The sequence below is a fragment of the Melospiza georgiana genome, chromosome 7 (assembly GCF_028018845.1).
Source record: "Melospiza georgiana isolate bMelGeo1 chromosome 7, bMelGeo1.pri, whole genome shotgun sequence".
In the NCBI taxonomy this organism is placed as follows: domain Eukaryota; kingdom Metazoa; phylum Chordata; class Aves; order Passeriformes; family Passerellidae; genus Melospiza; species Melospiza georgiana.
The window spans coordinates 24,024,604-24,048,100 of NC_080436.1; the positions used below are offsets into that span (position 1 = coordinate 24,024,604).

Sequence of the window (23,497 nt, forward strand, 5' to 3'; positions counted from 1 at the left end):
TTTCCAAAAGCACTTAATTATGTTCCCACAGAAAGCAGCAGTAGCCAGCCATATGCATTGATAGTACAGCTCCTTTATTCTCCTTAGAATTCACCATGAGAAACTTTAAATCATGGTAGATAATCCCAAAATATTACTAAACTGCAACTTGGCTATGAACAGCTACAAAACATTCAGGTACATTTTTACAAGACTGACATAATTTGACTGTGCTGTATTTTGAGACATTGTGATGATCACTACTTAAATGTTTGGGAGGGGGGGGGAAGCACAGATTGGCTGAATTATATCTATGTTAGGATTCCTATTCACTAGGAAAAGGGATATTCAGTCTGGGGTGAGGGGTGGTGGTGTTTTATTTTCCTTTTTGATTGTTCATAAGACAAACAGATGCACAGTATAGCAGATTGATATTTAAGTGGAGCTGTAAGACATTCCGAAACATTGGTCATGCATCTTACAGCATATAATGAGATGCTACTTTGAAAAGCAATGTAAAGCACTGTTATTTCACTGTGATTTTACTTTATAGAAGTGGCCTCATCTACTCAGAGATTAGTGATTAGCAAGCTGTGAAATTGCAGCAGGCTGGATGCTGCATGGTAAATGTACCCTGTGCTACCTGGAACCACTGTCAGGGCACATGAATGACCTTCCCAAGGTAACCCAATAAATCCAGCACAGCACAAATTTGTAACTAGTACCAGCTGCTACCTTCAAGGAGCATAGTATACCACAATGAGCAAGTTTGTCCCTAGATGAAGTCTGTTAGCTCCCAGACAGACACATCCTTAATGTTTGTAAACACTTTGGTTATACTAAAGGAGACTTTTTTTATCACAAAAAGCTATTTTCCCACTTCCAGACACAGTTTGCTTAAGAAACAGCAGTAAAATATTAAATGCTGTGCTCCGTATGCAGAAGTAGAATGAAGGAGCAAGCAGCATAACCTTTCTGAAAGCTTTGACAAGTTCTTTGAAGGCAAGACTAAGAACATTTGCTATTTCCCTTGACTTGAAATCTTGCTTCAGCTGATCACATACTTTTTCTGTTACATTTCACAACTCGTAAAATACCTGCATCTGTCTCTGGTAGCTACGAGTGTTCTGCAATTAGAGGAGGAATATCTAACATGGATAAAACAAAAAGCACGACTTACAATTATTGTTTTGGAGGCTAGAACTCTTAAAATAATTTAGAAGCTCAGTTTTTTGAATAACTGGTAAGACTCAGCTTTTTAAACAATCAAAAGCTTTACAGTTTTCATTTACAGGTTATTCTGTCTTTTCCATCAATTTGTCTTACTTTCTCAGCACATACTCAAAACTCTCCTTGGAAAGGGAATTGTTTTATGTCACAAACAAGGGTCATCTTCACCACTAAATTTTAAACTTTTGTCCTATATTTCCATTTTCTGATTTTAATTTAAAGACCCACTTAGCAGACTTACACATCTACCTCCAGTGCCAAAAAACTATAAATATAAGCCCTTCCTGCAATTTTATCTGTTTTTTCATGACTGCCAGAAAAAGAAGTTCAAAGAGCAGAAACTTAACAAGAAATGCTGGCGTTATCAAAACACTGGGAGTTTTCCACCAGCGTTTGAAGGCATCGCACTCCTGGGCCGTTATCTGATTTCCGACAGAGCTCCCCGCGCCGTCCCGAGCCTCTCCTGCCGCGTCCAGCGGCGTCACCGCGAGCGCTCGGGGACAGCGCCGCTCCCACGGCGGAGCCAGCGCGGAGCCGGGATCTTGCACAACTCCCAGCGCTGCCGCTCCCCACCGGCCGCCCCCAGCCCCCGCCCAGGCGCCGCTCAGGAGCGGAGCCCCGCGGGCAGCGCGGGGGCTGCGGAGCCACAGCGCGCTCGGCTCGGCTCGCCTCAGCGCGGAGCTGCGCCCGCCCCGCCCGGCTGTGATCGGCTGTGATCGGCTGTAATCGGCTGTGATCGGCTGTGATCGGATCCGCTCCGCGATGCCGGTGGGTGAGGGCGCGGGGGGCGGCAGCGCGGGCAGGGCCTGCGCCGCCGGCGGCTGACGGGACTTGTCTTGCAGAGCTTCCTGAAGTGGCTGCTGGGGATCCTGGCGGTCGCCGTGGTTGTGGTGGTGATCACCGTGCCCCTGGTGCTGCTCACCCGCCGTAAGTGCGCCGGCAGCGGGGAGCGGGGCGGGGAAAGTTCTGCGGAAAGTTTCTGCCTCGGGGAACGGGGTCCGGGAACCCGGGAGGTACGGCCGTCTCACCTGAGAGGGTGGGGGGCGCCGGGACAATTAACAAGTCTCTTAATTTTCTTGTTTGTTGATAATAATCAGAAGCATTGTCGTTTTCACCATTTTCTGTTCTTATTGTCGCCAAAGGCTCTCGAACCAGCAGTAAATTGACAATTACTGATTTTTCTAGAGTGTATTGAAAAGATTATATTCCCTCTCATTTGCTTTGTTTGCACAACTTTTGTTAACACCGCTGAGTGAAATTATATAAACAGCACAGTTGCAGAGGTCAGAAAAGTACAGAAAGGTTCTGAATGAGTTTTTGGACTCTGACCAGTTAGCACTTTCCAGGTGGCCCTTGTCGCTCTGGAGGTTAATGTGAAACAGCATTAAATCCTGATCAAGCAGCGCCCTGCTTTCAGCTGCTAGGACGGAGCTGCTCTCGTTTTGTGTTCCTGTGATTAACAGCTGAGCAGTCGGGATGTGTATAACAGCACAGCACACTCTGAGGAAAGGTTTCTAGACTAACCCAGGTCTGAGAAGTGCGCCCCAAAAAAAGTGAAGATGTGTAAGAGGATCTTGACGATGTGCTTGGAAATTGCTTATGTGTGCACAAAGTTGGGGAGTTTTGTTGTGTTGGTTAAAGAGGTGGAGCTTGTGTCACTGGTGCTCCTGTGGCATAATTTACATTAAACTGTTTTGCAGTTCAGCTCTATTAATATTAATGTCAATATCACAGTCATTCAGAACTGGATTTTCTAAGTCCAGATATCTGAGTTACATGCCTTCTAGGCTGAAACTTCCATCAGTGGATGCTGAGTCTGTTTTCTCTTATTTTTGGGCAGCTTTTCGCCACTTATCTCAAAAAAAAGCAGATTTTTGAGGTGACAAAAAATACCCTGAATTTCACAAGTGGGGAAGAGCAAGAGAAAGGGTCTTGATAACTTATCAGATGGATGTGTGCAGGCGTAACACCTAGTGAAAGAATTCAGTATGCAGGCCTGAACTCTGCTGAAGAGTTCGTACTTGTCTATCTTGATGCCAATGCTATGTCTTTCTGTAAATAAAGTGGGTTTTCTTCTTTCATGAGTTGTAGCATAGGAGTTCTTTTCCTCTAGAAGTGGCTGCAATTCAAGATCAGTCATTCAGTTACATAGTAAATTAATTTTACTTCAAAGAGGCATTTCTGTTCTACAATACACAGAATACCACCATGCTGTCAGCTTTGGCTTGTTTCCTTTGGTTATAAAAGAGTAGAACAGTGTGTCAGACTTCTTACTGTTGGTTCAAATTAAGGCATAGAGAACACACCCAGGTGGTTCATTAAGTCCCCCTGGGTAAAATAAGGATTGAGATGGAGTGGTCCCAGTTCAAAAACTTGAATTCCTGTCTCTTCACAAATCAGGCCAGCAGTAACATCTGAGCAACTGTGACCATTGTAGTTTGGGAACTGCAGAGTTCTTTTGAATTTTTGACTGAAGGGTGCTAAACAGATGTTTCCTGTTAGCTGAGAGTGTACAGGTGGTGTACTCATAAAGTAGTAATTTATAGGTTAGGGCAATTAATCACTACTTCAATTATATGGCTTTAATGAACAACCACAGGACATGAGTAGCTAGGGATGCCTCTTGGGCCATGCAGGTGATTGAGTAAAAAATGAAAAGTGGTAAAACTGCTTTGGGAAGGAGCAGCTCATGTGACTGTGACTATGTGAAATCAAAGTCTGCTCTGATAAAAAGCCCTGTAATTGCAGTCAAATAGTTTTCATTTCATCCCAGTGGTTCAAGCATTGTACAGGAAGTGAATATGACAGTTATTAATATAAATAGATAATTTTGAGTTTGAACTTCTTACCTTTGGTCTGCAGCTGTTTTCCCTGCCATGCTTCTCAATGTATTTTCATTTCATAAGCTTAGTATTTGTGCAGCACATAAATAGTTGGGGAAGTGGTCTCCAGTGCAGGGGAAGGTAGTGGAATTTTGCCTCTCCAGCAGAGTTCTGGCTTTTTGGCTGGCCTGTAGGCCTTGCAAGGAGAACTTCTGCTTTTTTTCTTGCAGAGACTTAGCATGGACAAATAGAGACGACTGAAATCTGTGGAGTAGTTCCCTAATTTGAGGTACAGCCATTTACCTGGAGGGTCTGCTGACAGAACTCTGTACAAAATTCTATATTTCATTTAGGCCCACTGCCTATTTTGACACTTCATTTAATATTTAATAACCACATGGGGCTACTTTAATCAAACAGTTTGATTTCAAAACAGTGTTGGGGTTTGTATTTGAAGTCTGTTGATCAAAGCATTGTTGTGCTTTGAGGAACTATCCAACAGGTGACTACAGCAACAAGTTGTTACCCTTAAAGCATGAGTATTTTATAAAAACATATTTGGTCTGTTTGTTCATGATTCACCAATTTGCTTACACTTCTCACAGTTGTTTTTTTTTTTTTCTTCTATAACCTTCCTTGCAAAAGGCAGGTTGAAACATCCCATGTCTATATTTACCACTTCTCTGACTGCAGGTCCTGTTGCAGCTGGGCAGGAGCACCAGGGGTGGGAGGATGAGCAGGCAGTGCTGGGAGCAGCAAGGAGACAGTGCAGAATTTGCTATTATTCTGCTGCCATGAGCAAGTCATAGGCAGCCTTAGAGGGAGGGTCCCAGACAGCTGTCTGTCCACAAACCAGGTTTCTTCACTCACAGCTGTAATTCTCTAAGGGTGGGATATTCACTAAATGAGAAGCTTAGGTGGTCTTTTGATAGAAGTGTGCCTAGGAGAGGCTGGAAGAGCACAGCAGGTCCTGGAGAAGTTAATGACCTTAAGGTGCCTGAGTGTTCTGTGTGAGTGTGAAAAGATAGGGAATGGACATGTGTCCTTGACTTCTGTGCCTGTCATTTAACTCAGTTATCTACCCTCATTCAAATGTTGAGTAATACAATATAAAACCCCTTTATCAACAGTAGATTGCTATTTATAGAGCACTTCTGCTGTTGTTTCCTTGCTTTGCATGAGATGGGATAAATTTGACAGAGATTCCAGAGGTATGATTTACCAAGTTAATGATTAAATCCCTCCAGGGAGCTCTCTGCAGCCCCGTGGAGTAGCTTTTGGATGAACTGCTTCAGGAGGTGTCACAGCACTCACATTTGGTGGTGGTCTTTCCTGAATGTCCTGTATCAGCCCCTGGGTATTGGATAGAATTCTGGATTAAGTGAGCCTTTGGCCTGAGCCAGCACAGTAGTTTCTACCTACTTTTGTTTTGCTGGAAATCAGGTCTCTAACTGTCACATAGTAACTGGGGGGAAGAATTAGAGTACTCTTTTACAGGTTGGAAGAGAAATGGGGAAACAGCAGATTTGGAAAAACTAGCCTGAAATGTCTCTTACTTTTCTGACCACTGAATCAGTCAGGATTCCCTTGCATCTCTCCTGCTGCTCCTAAATTACATGCTTTGATTGCAGATCATTCTTGCTCTTCTGCCTTCACTTTAAAATGGCAATAACCATTCACCTTTTCTTTTTTTTATAATTTCTCTACCCCTTTCTTGTTATTACTGAACATCATGCTTGCACTTGTCTTTCCCTGTATGTGGTTTTTCCTGTCTCTCTTGGTAGTGGTGAACATGCAGTAAAGCTTCCAATATTGCCGCTTTTATTGTTTACCATGGTTTAAAGTCCGTTCATTTCTTGCCCCCCTTTTTTTTTTTTAATTACACATGCAAATCAGGAAAATGTGCCTTGACACTGGAGAATAATCAAAACATATGCCAAAAGTAATTTCTCAACATGGTTCCATTTTGGTATGGCAATATGTCATACCATAAACCTTACACAATTGTTAACTTCTTGTTTGCTTTACACCTGTCCTGGTTTTGGCTGGGAATCAGGTATTTTCTCCTGGTAGCTAGTCCAGTACTGTTTTGGATTCAGTATGAGAATAATGTGGATAACAAACTGATGTTTTTTGGTTGTTCTAAGTAGTGCTTACCCTTAAATCATAGACACCCATTTCCCAGGCTCTGCCAGAAAAGAAGTGCCCAAGGAGCTGAGAGGGAGCATGGCCAGGAGAGCTGACCCAGTCTGGCCAAAGGAGTATTTCATAAAACAGAGTGTCATGCTCACATAAACTGGGGGATTGGCTGCCAGGTGCCCATTGCTGCCTGGACAGGCTGGACATTGGTCAGTGGGTGGTGAGCAAATTGTATTTTGCATCAGTTGTCTTTCCTGGGTTTTATTCCTCTTGCTCTCCTTTTCATTACAAATATTGTTACTATTATTAGGAGTATTGTATTTATTTCAATCATTAACTGTTCTTACCTCAACCTATGGGTTTATCTTTTCCTGATTCTCCTCCCCATCTCCACTGAGGGCGAGGGAGGAAGGAAACGAGTGGTACTTAGTTGCCAACTTGGGTTAAACAATGTCAACACCTCACACCTACAGAAACCAACTCAATTTTTCTCTTAAGAGTGGGTGGCATGTTGATAGGAAATTTCAAAATTCAAACAGAATTGTTTATCAACTTTGTATGAGTACTGCTTATGTAAACAGTTGAGAGACTTCATTGCAGAAGTTTTTTGCAGTTACAGTTTTACTGTTGTAGCAGGGGTATTATGATGTAACTATTCCTAGTATATCATTATGACAGTGGAAATACCAGTGTACTGTCAGGAGTCAGACCAGGGTAGAGATGAATCACAGAATCATTAAGATTGGGAAAAACCTCCAAGATCATCAAGTCCAACCTTTGACTGAACATCACTTTATCAGCTAAACCATAGCACATCCTGTCATCTCTTAAACATTATCAGGGATGGTGACTCCACCACTTTCCTGGGCACTCCTTTCCAATGCTTAACAACATTTTCAGTGAAAGAATTCTTCCTGATGTCCAACCTGAACCTTCTCTGGCACAGCTGCAGGCTATTTCCTCTTGTCCAGTCACTATCTGCCTGGGAGAAGAGCCTGCCCCCCACCTGACCACAGCCTCCTCTCAGGTAGCTGTAGAAGCAATACCATTCCCCCTGAGCCTCCTCTTCTCCAGGCTGAACACTCCCAGCTCCCTCAGCCACCCTCACAGGACTTGTACTGCAGACCCATCACCACCTCCATTCCCCTTCTCTGGACCTATTCCAGCACCTCCAGGTCTGGCTGGGATCGAGGGGCCCAGAACTGGACAGAGCACTCGAGGTGTGGCCTCACCTGTGCCAGGTACAAGGGCACAATCACAGTCCTGTTCCTGCTGCCACGTTATTGCAGATCCAGGCCAGGATGCTGCTGGACTTCTTGGCCCCCTGGGCACACCCTGGCTCACGTTCAGCCTGGTGCTGACAGCACCCCCAGGTCCTTTTCTGCTGGGCAGCTCTCCAGCCACTCTGCCCAGCCTGTGGCACTTCCTGGGGCTGTTGTAACCCCGGTGTAGGATCTGGCACTTGCTGAACCTCAGGCACTTGGCCTCAGCCCATCAATCCAGCCTGTCCAGCTCCCTCTGCAGAGCCCTCCTGCCCTCCAGCAGAGCTACATTCCTGCCCAACTTGGTGTTGTTGCCAACTTGAGGAGGATGAACTCAATCCCCTCATCCATGGATGGATAAGGATTATTAAACAGAACTGGCCCCAGTACTGAGCATTGGAAGCTCATAATTTGGAGTTTAGAAAAATAAGTCTGTATGTGGAATTGTTGAAAAAGAAAAATAACAAGAAAATGCAGCCTCTCTGAGGAGCCTAAGAGTGAAAGAAGCAGTTTTGCTAAAATATAAACATCCATTGACATATATACCATCTTCAAAGCCAATAAAATGCTCTTGAATGTCAGCAATTGATTTATTCTGTCAAAATAATCCTGTTTGACCTTTCTTTTCAAATGGAATCTGAACAATAAGAACAAAAATTTGGAATTCAATGTATGTTGAGTATCTTTGGTCAGTGGCACAAAGTGGATAAGTAAGAATATACTGGTAGTGGCCTACCTTGTAGATAAAGAAAATGCTTCCACTAGAACTTCTATGACTGTACCCTTACAGCTTGGCGTGTGTTTTCATATTCAGATACTATGTGGAAGGTGTTGACAGAAAATGAAATTTTAATTTTATACATAGCCAACAAATCTTAATAGTGTCCTGATTTTTAGTAATGAGACCTTAGCAAAATATGTATGTCACCAGGGAGAAAAACATTCATCAGTTTGGAAAAATCCCTAAACCTGTTCATCAGCCACCTGTCTTAAATTGCTTCTCCTTTTCCAAGAGAGAGTTTGTTGCTTTCTGAAGCCCCTCTGATTGAAAATGACACTTTCTCGATTAGGAAGAAGTCATATTCCCAACTAGACAACTGTGTATGAATATTAAATACCCACTTGTTCATAATCCATCAAATTAAATATTCAGTTAAATAAATAACCTGAGAAATTAATATTCTCACAGAAACTTCAAGAGCAATAAATCCAGCCTAGTAATTTTTTTTAAGGAGTCACATTTCAAACGGAATGGGGCAAGCATTTTTTAACCTTTTCTGAGCATTTTAGGCTAAAATCATTGTTTGTTACCTCTCTTGCAGTGGTAGTTGTACAGTCTGTGCTATGTATACAGTTCATATTGTTTGGAAATGAGAGTAAAGCTGTAATAGCTGATATAAATATCTTCATGTGCTGTTCCAGATGTTACAGGTATCCAACCTGCAGGAACAGAACCTGCAGAAACTGCTGTGGGGTGTTTTTCTCTGTGTGTGTGTCCCCAAGGACTTTGGTGTCTTTTCCTTCTGCAGCATAAGGAAAGTGAAGGCAGTGTGTTTAAAAGTATCCAAAAGACTGGGACCTCAGAACTGATGGGGCAGATTAGCACCTTGGCTGATCAGTCACCACATCTGTACTTGACTGTTTTTATCAGTTGCTTTTTTTCTAGTCTTTTGATTTAGCCAATTGAAATTAAAATTCCTTCCCTTCTGGACCCTGAAGGTAAAAGGGTATATGCAGGTAGATGAAGGTAGATTTTAGGTTTCCAATAAAAAAAAAGGGAGGATGCAGGGAGAGAATCGCACACCTGAATTTAAAATCTGTGGTGTTTGTTTTTGGAAGAAAAGAATCCCAAAGACTCACAGAATGAGTTGTTGTTGTTGTTACTACTTGTCATACTTTGGAAAAAGTAGCTTGTGCGCTGCAGGCAGTAAGAAAGAAATACTTTACATACAAGCTGACTGCAGCTGAAGCTGATTACCAAACTCATTAGCTTAACTAGATTCAAAGTTTCACTTGGTCTTTTCAGACTAGGGCAGTTACTTGGCTTAAATTCTCCCATCAAAATCATAATGCTAACATGAACTTAAAGATACCTTGATGAAAATTGCATCAAAAGAGGGATAAATATTTAATCAATAATTTCATCATAATTTTATCAGGAAGTGGTTTTTATTTTATTTTTTTTTATTTGACCTTCCCTGAATATTTTACTGCTTCTCAGACTTTTAGGGTTTTTTTTATTTGAGGCATTTCTGAAATTTGAGCTTAAGGATTAGCAAATGATTCACAATTGCAACTATTAGCAACTGGGGCTTTGCAGTGAACTTCCTAGAGTGAGCGTGGGGAGAAAGGACAAAGATCACTTCTTTTCAGCTTTTGAGAAGTACATGTTTGCTGAGGTAAGAGAGCCAGAGGTCTTCTGGTAATTTTTTTCACTGTCAGAAAGGTATTTTCATTTCCATGAGTTTGTTGAGTGACCTTGCTGACGCTCCTTTATTTTATGCTTGCTGAATTTACCTTGCAATAAAGTTTTATTGCCTTCCCCCTGCTACTACTTTAGAGATGGTTAGCTAAAACGCTTTAATAACCAGCAACAAAAATCCACTCAGTAGCCAGGTTAAGAAGCTGGGGTGGAACAATTTGCAGCACAAATCAGAATCTCTTCTATCTGTTTCTTTCAGAAGAGACCCCTTCAGGAAAAACGTACACTCTACAGAATTACGTGAACAATGACTATAAGTACAAAACACATAATTTGGAGTGGATTTCAGGTAATTCATTTATACATACAACTTGAATGTCAAGAAAATGTGCTACCTTCAGCGATGTACGACCGGCAGTCATCTCATGCTGAGGTGATTTCTGTATTCTGAAAAAAAGTCAAATTATTTAATTGTGCCATTATAGAACAGCACGTAGCTCAAAGGGTTGATTCCTTGTTTCCCTTAGAAACGTGCTCATGTTCATGGCAAGTGATAATCTCCTACTGCTAAAAGAGCGTACGTACTCCTGTGCTTTAGGTTAGAAACATGGTGCCCTCTGAGGTGTGTCAGCTGCCAGAGAGCAGGGAGATGCAGGCTGCTCTTCCTTCTGAGTATGCCCAGTATTGCCCCAAGGGAAAGGGATGCTGGGAGGTGGATGCTGTGGGCTCCACAACTGCATTTTGTGAACATTCTTGTGCTATAGGCATCCTTTTGTTATAGAATGGAGAAACACAGCATTAAGCAGATTTTGGGGATTTATTTCCTGCTTAAAAGCATAAAGGGCAACTGGAAGTAACTGACGAGCATTTTACTTACTTTTGGTTGTCATCTCTCTTGTGCTTTTAGGAAATCAGTATCTTCAAAAAACAGATAATGGGAACATCCTGTGTATCAGTGCTGAGAATGGAACACCCACATTAATCCTGGCAAATACAACTTTAGTATGTTGACTTATATGTAATATATGCAGACATTGGGAAAGGTATTGGATTTCATATTTTGTTCTGTGTTGTCTTTGGAATCAGTGCTTAATGTGTTTCTTTTGCCCTTCCTTTGTTGACAGGATAAGTACCAGGCAAGCACTGTTATATTGTCTCCTGACCTAAAGTTTGCTCTTCTGCAATACAGCTATACAAAGGTACAAGTGCACTTTACAACTGAGGATGAAACTGGAAAATAAAGGTTTGGGAACAACTGAGAGGCTGAGAGAATGTGAGGGAAATGCAGGAGAATGGATGAATGTGATGAATGTAAGGGAACAGTCAAGTTGAGCAGGCAGGAGGAGAATAGACTGGTGTTATCTGTGAGCTTGGCAGAAGAGAGCTGACTGCCCGAGGGAAAAATCATCTGGATAATAATTTGATGTAGAGTTATTGCAAGGAGAACAAGGCTGGATTATCTGGGAAGACAATCTAGGAGAGTAGATAGGCATGGCTGTCCCGGGAGTTGTGTGGGTAAGGAGAAGTGATGAGTAGATATGCTGGTATACATCTGCTTGTATATGTGTGCTATATATATATATATATATATATATATATATATATATATGTGGTTGTTACATTGTGGTGATAGGAGGTAAGAGTTTAAAACTGAGGTGAATGAAAATCTGCATGTGCTTCAAAGGAGGCTTGTGCTTGGAGTGGGCTTGTGTGTCCCTGTTGCCTCCTGTCAGCGAGCACATGAAAAGCCTGCAGCAGAATGCCTCATCCTGGCACGGTGCTGAGCCGCGCAACAGAGGTCAGCCCACATTTATGCCAGGTGGCACGAAAACCTGGCTCTGGGTGCCAATTGAGAAGCCTAATGGTGGCGATCATTTACTGTGCAGTTTGTGCGCTGAGAAACCGCTGACTTTGTTGTTCTTTCCTTTTTCTAGAGAGGTGCCTGTTCTGTTTGTAAAAAGTTCAGTGCTAACTTGTGCAAATACTTGAGCACTGTGTCACTGAACACTGTCTACATGCCCGGGCCTTGCAGTCCCAGAGTGGTTCTTGAGCTGTGCCAGATGCAGTCTGTGCACTCAGGCATCAGTTTTTTTCAGTTTTAGCTTCCATGCTGGATCCTCCTAAGCCTCCTAGCTTTTGTTTTTCTGAATTGTTCAGAATCATTTCGCTCTTCACTCATCATTAAAGGCCACAAATTGCCTAATATTTTACCAGCCACCCTACTTGTAATTTATTGCTCTGTAGTATTTACTTGCTGCATTCATAAGAGTTAATTTTGTTTTAATGCTGAAGCAAGATATTTAACCTTTATATAACAGTGTGATTGAAAGTTGTGTTATTATTAATCTTTATTGCAAAGAAAGAGAGTAACAAAATGAATCATGAGGATGTAGACACTTGTTATGTAATAGCCATCTGGCTGTGTAGTACTAAGTTGTTGGTTTATATCTTCATACAAATATCCAAGAACCCTCTTAGAAGGGAGCATTATTGCAATATGTCAGTGCTGTGGGCTGAATCAAACCTCTCCAGCCCCACGTAGTGAACATGTTTAAATGTGTGTGCATTATCATCATCATCATCCTTCTCTCAGTTAAGTGCCCACAGAGCGATACAGATTTCAAGAGGCAGATTACTCAAAGGGTTTTATTTCTGTGACAGTATGAATGGGAATAGGTCACCCTGGTACCGGAGGAAATGCTGCAGACGTACTGCTGGGACTTGTGAGAGCTATTATAAAATGAGATGCCAAGTTAAATAATACAACATGAAAAATGAGACAGGAAACAGGAAATGAGTCAGTAAAGCACAAGGAGGAGGGTTAACTGCACACTGATGATATTCTGCCATGTAGCTACAAGGGTTTCTGAAAATCTGCAGCATCTATGGCATCTGTAGCTCTGTCATCAATCAGTCAATGGCCTCAGTCAGAGTATTTAAGTGATGACTCCAGAAGAGTGGAAATTCTTTAGTTTTTCCTTAAACCTGGTAGGGATCTGTTACCCTTGTATGTTCATTGTGTTCTCTCTAATCTTAATAAAAATATCTCTAATCTTAATAAAAATAATATTAAATATCTTAATAAAAATCCCAAGGAGAGCTTTAGGGGGAATTCAAGCTGCAAGAGATGTGAAACCTGGTGAAATTTATTTTCTTTACTATTAAAATAATTCTTTTGCAGTTGTGGAGGCATTCCTTTACAGCTTCATATCACATCTATGATTTCGGTAACAGGTCAGTAATTTTTGCACATAAAATGTTGTTTTAACATTCATTCAAAATGTCATTTCACTGATTTCTCTTGGCTGCATTTGTTTTTGTTTTTCCAGTTCTATCTTAGATGATGGACTACTACCTAATGATACACAGTATATATCCTGGTCACCTGTTGGTCATAAGCTGGTTAGTAAAGAAAAATAAAACTTTATATAGAGTAATTTTCCTACACATGACATGGAAGCTCGTGTTGTCTGTACCCTTGGAGTTTTGGTACTTTCCTGCTGCTAGGTTAAGTAGCTGAACTAGTCTCTAAATTGACTGCTGTTGCTGGAAAGACTCCAAAGTTCCTCTGTGTGTTTTCTTTTGTTCTTTGATGAAAATGCATTCCTGAACGTAACTAGTAGCCCCAGCAGTCATGAAATTCACAAATGCACCGGAACTTGGTGTTTTCACAGTTGCAGACAGTAGCTCATCCTTTTCAAAGACAGCAGCATTACAACTGTCTATTTAATCGTCACTCTGTGATTTTTATCTCCTAATTACACAAAAATTGTTGAAGTTTTACTTGATGGATGCATGTAATGGGATTAGAGGATTAAAATCCATCTTGTACTCTTTCCCACTGTTGTTTTCTTCATCCTCTCCTCTTCAGTTCATATCAATGGTGCCAACCACCACATTTGCAAGGCTTGTGCCTTCTTTCTGTTGTGTGTTAGACTGCCACAGGACAATGTGATGTTCATTTATTCTTATTGCTTAGTGAATTTGTATGTCAATTATAAAGACCAGCAACAGAAGCAAAGGAAGATGAAAAAAGAGTTTCTGCATCTTGGAGCAAAGTTCTGGAATAAAACTGTGTTGTTCAGTTATTGGAGATGAGAACCAGGGGTGATTAGAGAGGCAGGAGGTGCCAAAAACTGGAGTTCTGAGTGCTGCTGAAGAAATGTACCAGCTTTGCAGAACTATTGGCAGCCCTGAGACCCCAGTGAATATTTTACCAAAGCCCTGGTAGTTTTCTTTGAAAGAAAAATTAGTGGAAAACTCCTGATGAAGGAAAATGAGTTTGTATTTGGGAGAAAATGAATTGCAAGATTTTCAAAACTCAATATAGAGTATTCATATCACTTTTCATATTTGATTTGGTTTTTTGCATCTTGGCCTGAAGTTATACTGCTCACCCTGATTTGTATTAGTAATTCCAAGTTTGTTAAGTATCAAGGCTGTTTGGTGAAATGCAGCTTTTAAAGATGTTTTTTGTCATCTGTTGTAAATTGCCCTGTAGACGAAATAAAGAAAAGAAGTAAGATTTACTGTAGTAGTAATTGTTATCACAATGATGTTTTGCAGGCATATGTTTGGAATAATAATGTTTATGTAAAAGCTTCACCAACAGAAGAAGCAGTGCAAATCACTAAAAATGGAGAAGAAAATAAAATTTTCAATGGAATACCAGACTGGGTTTATGAAGGTAACTACATCAAGCAAGTTTTACTTTCCATTATTATGTAAAAACTTTGGTTTATTGTGATTGTTGTCTCATTCCTTACCATTGAAAAATTCAAATTTGTATTTTAAAAGAGCATGCATTCTTACCTGGGCTTAATGCCTGGCTAGTGTGATCTAAGAATATATATGAGTTTGCCTGGTTAGCATTGTGTCACTGGAAATTTTACTGTGAATTAGCTTCACATGATAGATTATAAACATTGATCTAATGTCTCATTTCAGAACCCTAACAAACAGTCTGCATTTTAGTATCTGAACTTCAATTTAAAAAAATCCTATTAAAGACTAATGAGAACAGCACCTAGGATAGAAGAGCCGACTTATCAATTATAACTTAAATATATTTGCATCTCTTTCAGAGGAAATGTTTGGCACCCATTCTGCTCTGTGGTGGTCTCCAAATGGCAATTTTTTGGCATATGCATCCTTTAATGATACAGAAGTCCCTGTTATAGAGTATTCCTTTTATTCTGAAGACACCTTGCAGTATCCAAAGACCATTAAAATCCCATATCCCAAGGTCTGTGTTATTTATTAAACATGTTTGTTCTGCAGTTTCATTAAGAGAGTAGTCTCATTTAATCAGTTCCTGCTAATGAAAATATTGTCTGTCTCTCCTCAACAGCTTGCTGTGATTACTCTTTCTGAAGTCAACAGCATCTGGCAATGTTAAAGTATTTTATTATCTCCAGGGGAAAGAAAAAAGAGGGAGGGAAAAAAGTATGATTTAAGGTTTTGTCGTTTCACTATAAAATTTAGAGGTAGTGAGTAGATGTTGAGATAAAAAATCTCTCAGGGAGCTAAGTTGGTACAAGGCGTTAGGCAGATGTACATTAGCTTAGTGTTGTGCATGGTATTGATAATGGAATTTTCTACAGCTAATCTAGCATTTTCAGTTTCCTGTATTGAGAGGAAGAGGAGGAATCTGCTAAAGGAGTTTCTTTGCCCACACCTTAAGCTCTTCCAGTTTTAGCTGTGAGAGTGAAAGCTTTAGTGCAAGGAGCTCCTCCTCCTTCCCCCTCCTCTCCACATGACTTTATGCCCGCTGCTCATGGCACAGTTGGCACTGGGCTGAATGGGATGAGAGTCAGAGTGCAGAGTGCTCATTCATGTGCTCCATGTGGGGAGGATTTCGTATTTAATACAGGATTTACCTTTTATTTGGTGTTATACAGGATTTTGATTTATCTAAGCAATGCACTTAAGACATAAAGCAAGTACAAATTACAGTTAGAGTACAACAATTGCACTACCCTGCTGAGTGTCAATACAAGCATGTTCTCATAGCTGGCCTCCATAATACACTCATCAGCACACTGCTGGGCATCCCCATTGCTGGGAAGGAATAGATGGGTTGAAATCCTCTCAAGTCCATCATTTTAGCTCTTTCTGTTCACCCCTGGTATTTTATACTCTGTGTTGGCTTAAGGCATCAGCATGCCCTGCCTGCCCCAATCCATGATGATCTGGCCATCCCAGGAAGATATTTTCAGTCTTGATAATGGGGCAGGGCAGATGATACAGCCAGCTATTGCTTATCTGGTACAGCTGTCTGGTGGAGATATTGCCCTCTTTATGCCCGGCTCAGCTTTCTCTGCAGCAGCCATGGTCACTCCCTACCCTTCCCCAAGGTCCTGGAGCACATGGCCTGTGCCCGTGGAGCCTCCCCCAGAAGGGTCACTGACAGCTGCACTCCTGAGCATGGCCCCTGAGAAGAGACAAAGGTGTAGAATGAATTGCCAATCTAAATTACACACTTTATTACAAACCCCTTTTGTTTGGAATATTGCTGACTTCTGGAGGTGGATCAAGTTTAGCTACCTAGCTGTCACCACAAGGACTTGGCTGGGTAACCACAAGAGAAGCAGCCCTTGCTGACAGAGCTCTTTTGCTGTCAGCAGCATTACACCAGAGATAGTGCAGTGCATGCTGCAGTCACAGCTTTGGTTGTGATACAGGCAGCTGTGATATGATTAGTTCATGTAAGGTGCTGCTTCCATGGAGAAGCATTTTCCTGTGTGTTAGCAATGGATTTGTTTCTCTCTAGGTACTGTGTGTGGTGTGTTGGATGAGATCTGGTCAAATACAACAATCCCTGTGATTGTTTCTAAATGTAATAGTCTTTCTAATCTAGAAACCAATAACCAACACTTCTGTGTGAAAAATACAAAGGATAATCTATGTACCAGTCATGAAACTGCATTTAGGAACTTGTCTTCTCACATGTTTGCAAGTTGGTTTGTTTTACCTTTCTGTCTGTAGTGACTTATTCATCTATAATTTCAAATGCTTCACAAAGAATATTCTCTCTTCAAAAATACAATGAAAAATTTTATTTTTAGGCGGGAGCTACAAATCCAACTGTACAGTTCTTTATTGTGGATACCACATCACTTCCAACTTTCAAGTCTGTTGAAATTTTTCCACCTGCAGAAATAAAATCAAGGTGAGACATTTAGGTTAAATATTTGATATGCGATTGTTTCATTTGATGGGAGAGGAGGAGCTTTTATATGTGACCTCCCTGTATTCAGTGTATATGGCAGTTTTTCCATGTAATGTGGCTCTGGTAGCAACAAGATTTACCAGAGAAAATCTGCACAGAGATTATCCTCCTAGTGATTATATATAGATGGCATATTCCATGTATGTTATATTCAGAATGTGACAAGTTCTTGGCTCATCACATTCAGTGGAGTCTAACTATGGTGAAGTCATTTCACAGTACAACTTTAATATGAGCAAGTTTTCGTATAATCAAATTATAATATATGTATTTCTGTTCACTGGAGAAAAAAAAAAACCAACAAAACAAAACCTTAATGGTAAGTGAAGATTTGATTTCATTGGAAGCAGGCTCCTTGCTAAGGCAAGGTATCGTGGTTGTCTTCAGATTTATACTTAAAATGTTTGTTTTCTTTGGGAAGATGGTGAAAATCAGCACCTCTCAGAGTAAATGGAAAATTGTATTCCTCAAAATGCCACTGGAAATGCACAACATGATATAAATGTATTTTGTGAAGAGCAGCTACATCAATTTAAAGTGCATGCACACAATTTGCTATCCCAAATCTTGGGGTTTGTTTTTTTTTCTTTTTAACAGTATTGTGGAAATGTTTTAGAGGTTTGCACTTACAAACATGATGGGTATGAAAGCACAGGTTTTACTGATAAACCAGAAAAAAACAAAGGTCTGTTAGCTTATGCATAAAACCGGCATTTTATACGTGGGGGCCTATAACTGGAAAATCAGTGCTCTTTCATTTCAGCCTCACCACAGTGTAACATCCATGTGTTAACAGAGATGCAAGTTCTTATGAATATGTTGTTCTTTATCCTTCCCTTGCAGTCACACTGCCATAGCTGCATGTTAGATAGCTGTCGTGCCTTGTTTTCTCCAGTATTCCAGTGCCTCAGAATTAAAAGCCCTTTACATTTTGCTCAGTACTGGTTAAGATCTTTGCTGTCTTAGAGGGTTTTTAAAATTTTTGTTAATACCTTATGGAAGTTGATGTGAGGAGAATAACCATCAGCTACCTTCCAGCCTCGCACCCATCTGGCTAACAGAGGTGTGAGTTACATGGAGTCCATCCATTTAAAAATTGATTTTCCGCTCTGTTAGTCAGGATTAATGCAAATATAAATCTTGAATTATGAGTTCAAGGATCAAAATTCACTCCTTCTCCCAGTGGCTGATCCAAATAATGGTAAAGTCTCACCTTATGTGTCCTGCAAAAGCTGAGGTGGCCAGAACAAGTTTTGGGGAACTTTGCAAGAGCAAAGTATACAAGTAGGAAAAGGTGAGCAATGTGCAGTGCTGCTGTTGGATAGGTTTTTTTGTTGGAAGCACAAAGTATTGAATATTTACATTGTATTTATATGTACACCACTGTTTGACAGGAAAGGTTAGTTTTTGTGATGGAGAATTCTATTTTTACTTCCAAGGAGCTAAAGTTTGAGCAAAACTGGGTTTGAGTTGGTGGCAGACCTCACTCCACCTGCCTAGTTGGGGATGTTGAAGGGCAGTGCCTCAGCAAATGGTTGCCTGCTACAGCACTATCCAGAGCTTGGATGAGCACCAATTTTACCCCTACATATGAAGGGGGCACAGCTCACTTATGTTGCAGAGCAAGAGTTTTATTAGTCAAGAAAAACTGCCAGAATCTGGAATGGCAGTGCTTTGCCATGTGATGGTACTTGAAACCTGACACTCTGCTTGAATGACCAGCATGAAATCCATCCAGCATTTAAACACTGGTTTTGGCACCATGGATACAGGGGGTTCCTGTTGGCCAGCAGGAAAATGAAGGGAATGGATCCTTCTTGTCTGAAATTATGTATCCTAGATTAAGCTGACTTCTAAGTAGAGTAGTTGCAGAGTATCCCTTTTCAGCAACAAATGAAGAAGGGCAGTGCAAAACTACTGTACTTTAAACTTGAGTTAATTGCAGCTTAGTTAACCTTTTGTGTGTTGTTGAGTGCTGAAAGTGCATTCCCACTCTCACAGGGGAGGGATGGTTCTTGTAATAGCTCAATAAATGGCATTTGTTTTGTTTGTTTTCCTTGTAATGTTCATCTTGTCTGATTAATGATTTATAGTCACCAGAATTATTAAAAACTCTCACTTTGAAGGGATGATAAATGTGGGACTAATTCCCCTTATACAAAACAAGGGAAACCACTACTATAGGTACAGGAAGAGTGATGTTTTATTTTTATTTTTATTTTCACCAAAAATCTCCTGCAGACTCAATGGCAGTAGCAATTAAATGACCTGCTGACATCCCAGTCAAATATACATGCAGAAATAGACCTTTTACAAACATGAATTTGAAACTGTAATGTAGGAATAAATCTGAAGGTTTTTGATAACCAACTGACATATTTTTAATCCATCCACACTAATTGTAGTGTTTCCTTCCCCAGACTGCAGTGATCAGAAAGATACTCTTATCACAAGACTTCCCACACATTTTTGTTAACTAACTTTGGGGGAAAAGGGAACATGAACTTGGAACTAAGTCAAATGTGCAAATTACAGTTAAAAATGTATACTTGCCTTGGAGGGGAAGTTTGTTTTATTTTAGTTCATAAGGCTTCAAAGAGATAGGAAAGATCTAAAATAAGAAAAGACAGTACATCTAACAGATCGTTATGGTAAACAAAGCCACTAAATTTTATGTGGCACATTTTTAAAATTAATATACAGGAATATTCATGAAAATGTTTGTTTTTTTTTTTCTGATACTTCATCCTTCATGTCAGCTGGGTGGTATTCTGAAGATGCAAGTAAAATATTCAAATAGTCATATCTGGTTTTGGTATGATCTCTCCCTCGACTGTAACCAAAGAAAAAACTACTAAATTGAACAAAACGTATCTATCATTCAGAAAATAATTACAAGCAACCAACTTCAGGCAGCTAAGGATAAAATTGCTTAATCTAAGGCATATACAGCTTAATATTCAGAAGAATTTCCTCTAGATGCACACAGTACAAGATTTATGAACAGCCTGGAGTAGCTATTATTTTATGCATTAGAGAATAGCTGTTAAAATTTAATTGCAGTCTTTCTGGATGTGGTTTTGTATGAGCCATCTAATTCTTTATTGTATCTCTGAAAATAACCAAGGCATCTACTAGCAGCAAAAACAGTTGAAAAAATGGCTCAATTACATTTGCATCATTGTTTATTGTTGAAGAGTAGATTGAAATGAAAATAGCCAGATGAGTCTCATTCAGTGAATTGCTGAATGCAATTGTATGGTATGCTATTATAGAGAGGATTTTAAATATCTTATGTTGTTGCTTTTTTCAGTGATCATTATTTGAGTGTTGTAACATGGGTGACAGATGAAAGGATTTGTCTGCAGTGGCTCAGAAGAATTCAGAATTTTTCAGTCCTCTCAGTCTGTGACTTTGAAAATGCTACTTGGTCATGTCCAAAGGTAAGAGAAATTAGGTGGTAGAGTTGCAATGGTAGATGAAACTACAAAAGAGTAGAATATATCTCTATGTTTATCTTTGTAGAAATAAAGCCTGATGTAAAATAAACATAATTGTTGTGGGATTGTTTGTTTTTCTTGTTCTTAGGAAAAACAATTTACTGAAGAAAGTACAACTGGCTGGATTGGCAGAGTGAGTATTCAATTTCTAAAACTGCTATGTGCTAAATAATTCTGATAACTATGAAAATTTCATGTGAGCTGTTGCATTTTGCAGTGCCCCTTGTTTGTAGGTCAAATCCTCTTGCTTGCTGTGTTTTACATGTACAGGAAAAAATTATCTCAAATGTCACCCCACACCTGGGGTTAAGCTTAATTTTTTTGTGGGTAATGGGTTCTGAACTCCCAGGCTGGGCTGACAGGCAAGTGTAGATGGAGCTCTAATCGTGTCCTCTGTGACCTGTGCATCTTGTTGACAGGACAAGAGGTTCTGGCTTTAAATTGAAAGAGTAGGCTCAGATTAGGGGTTAGAAAGTAATTCTTCACTGGGAGGGTGGTGAGGCACTGGATCAGGTTGTCCAGAGAAGCTGCGGATACCCCATCTCTGTTTTAGACCAAGTTGGATGGGGCTTAGAGCACCCTGGTCTAGTGGAAGGTGTCCCTTCCCATGGCAGGGGAGTTGGAGCAAGATGAACTTCAAGGTCCCTTCCAACCCACACCATTCTATGATTTTATGTTCAGCTTACCAAAAGCAGAGCGCCCTTTCCAGACTCCTTTCTGCTTCTGACCTGCTTCTTCAGTAGCAGTAGGTAGGGGAAAATGCAGGAGCCCAGATTCAGAATTCCCTTTGTTCTGGGGAGTTGCCAGCTATTCTAGTTTACCTGCTTTCTAGTCTTCCTACTACCTCCAGAAAGATCTAGGGAATAAAATGTATTTAGAAGTGTATTCTGTAAGCTTTGAATTGTAGTGGAATAAAGGCATTAAGGACAAAGGTAATTTTTAGTCAATCAGGTTGCAACAAACCATTTCAGGATTTAATTGGGGCTACTCATTTATTTATTTTTCCCCTGCATAAAATATCCACTGAAGAGAAGTGAGGACAAGATGAATGTTACTGGCCAGATTAAAATTTTCATGCACTTCTGCCAAACCAGCCGCTACTGTCTGGATGATGCTTTCCAAGCTGCCTCTCAGTCCTTTTGTACATGGTAGGGGAGTAGGCACCTAATGAACCACACAGAAGATCTGGGGGAAGTGAAGCAGAGATGCAAAAGTTCAGATTTGGAGGGAGAAATGAGTTTCAGAGTTTTTGATGAGAACACAGAGTACACTTTCCACTCCCGCATTTTCCACACACTGATTATGCTTTAGTCACTAATTCACTTTTGAAGTCAAAAATGAAAGTTTAAAGAAATGCAAAGAGGGAGGCAACAGCAGGGATGAAATCATCCGCAGTATGAAGATGAGAGATCAACCCACCTGCTGTCAAATTTGATATGGAAAGGAAGGCCTTAACGCTGACACATTTTGCTTCTCTGCAGCAAAGGCTTCACAATTAGACAATGTGATGATCAAGCTGCAGACTTTGTAAACAGTTGTGCAAAATGAGAGGGCAAAATGCAAGTCTGTGCCACTAAACTAGGTTGTTGGTTTTTTGTTTCTTTTAAAGAGACAACCCACTTCTTTGGAGCTGTTGGAAGAAATGATAATCTCACTGTATGATTCTTGGATTTGAGAAAGGAATAGAGAGTAGGGAGGACTGAAGAGAGGATAGGATAGGTATATTTGTTCCTTTTTTATTTTTTTCACCTTCTTAGGGATGATAAAATGATATTTGACGATAAGGAATATCTTTATACATTTGCAAGATATATATATATATATATGCACATACTCATGTGTAGAAAAATTTAAGTAAATTACCTATAATATTTTTTATGGGTTTTGGTGGGGAGAGCTTTTTAGGTTTTTTGTTGGTGGTTTTGGTTGGGGGGTTTTTGGGTTTTTGGTACTTTGTTGTTTTGATTTCTTTTTAATAGAAATGAAATAATGTTTAAATGAAGAATGCTCAGAAAAGCCTGCATTGCTGTATATGGCTTCCAGATCATCAGCTGTTAGAGCTTGCCAGTTGAGTTAAAGGAAAGTCACACTTTGAAAAATAAGGGAAGAGCTAGCAAAATATTTGCCAGATTAATTTTTGCAGAAATATTGCTTGGGAACAAGGAGAGGTTATTTGGAGCACATGGTTAGAAAGACTTAATTTCTGTCATTGCTTTCTGAATGACCGGAGGCAAATCACTTCAGCTTTGTTTCACCATTTCAGGATGGGTGCAACATCTCCGAGGCAGTTACATTGTGTCAGTTGCCTAATTAGCATTTAGATCCTTTGGGCATTTGTCACAGAAATAAGTTTTATTTCATTCAGCTCAATTTCATTCCTCTCCTTTTTTCTACCATATGTAGCACATTCAAATGGCAGTCAATAGAAGAAATTGATTCATTTCTGTCACTCTCAATTGATAAATGGATCATTACTTCATGAAAATATTATTCCAGTTTGAATTCTCTGTCATTCTGTAATCACCTACTTGCTAGCAAAATTTCCTTTTGGAAAGCAGCTTGTGTTTTTTTGAATAGAGCAGGACATTTTTCACTGTTAAGCTAAAAAAAAAATTGAGTTCAAAGAATTTGTTCACAAGTATGTGTTTTAAAATGGGAAATTCAAGAAAAACATGAATTTGCAAAATTTGCATTTTTATAGGTTACAGCTGCATTGGATTAAATAAAACAGTGCTTTTGAAAGTAGATGCACATATTGTTTCCTAAAATTGTAGAAAACTAAGACCACCAAAAGTACTTCAAATTCTGGGCAGGGGTGAGGGAGTTGGGGGGTGTGGATCACTGCCAGGACTAATACTCAGGAAACTCTGCTGCTTAAGGAGCAGGAAAATATTTCAAGTGTGCTTATTTTA

General features: G+C 40.1%; 1 protein-coding gene across 1 annotated transcript in view; it reads left to right on the top strand.

The window, feature by feature from the left end:
- The first annotated feature begins 1,926 nt into the window (after nt 1-1,926).
- DPP4 (dipeptidyl peptidase 4) overlaps nt 1,927-23,497 on the top strand; it is a 40,050-nt gene continuing 18,479 nt past the window's right edge. The window contains exons 1-12 of the mRNA XM_058027925.1: nt 1,927-1,977; nt 2,052-2,136; nt 10,114-10,203; nt 10,762-10,856; nt 10,979-11,053; nt 13,036-13,088; nt 13,184-13,256; nt 14,421-14,541; nt 14,939-15,099; nt 16,922-17,025; nt 20,399-20,528; nt 20,674-20,718. Of these exons, the coding sequence (XP_057883908.1) occupies nt 1,972-1,977; nt 2,052-2,136; nt 10,114-10,203; nt 10,762-10,856; nt 10,979-11,053; nt 13,036-13,088; nt 13,184-13,256; nt 14,421-14,541; nt 14,939-15,099; nt 16,922-17,025; nt 20,399-20,528; nt 20,674-20,718 (1,038 nt within the window). The 5' untranslated portion in view covers nt 1,927-1,971. The remainder of the gene's footprint in view (nt 1,978-2,051; nt 2,137-10,113; nt 10,204-10,761; nt 10,857-10,978; nt 11,054-13,035; nt 13,089-13,183; nt 13,257-14,420; nt 14,542-14,938; nt 15,100-16,921; nt 17,026-20,398; nt 20,529-20,673; nt 20,719-23,497) is intronic.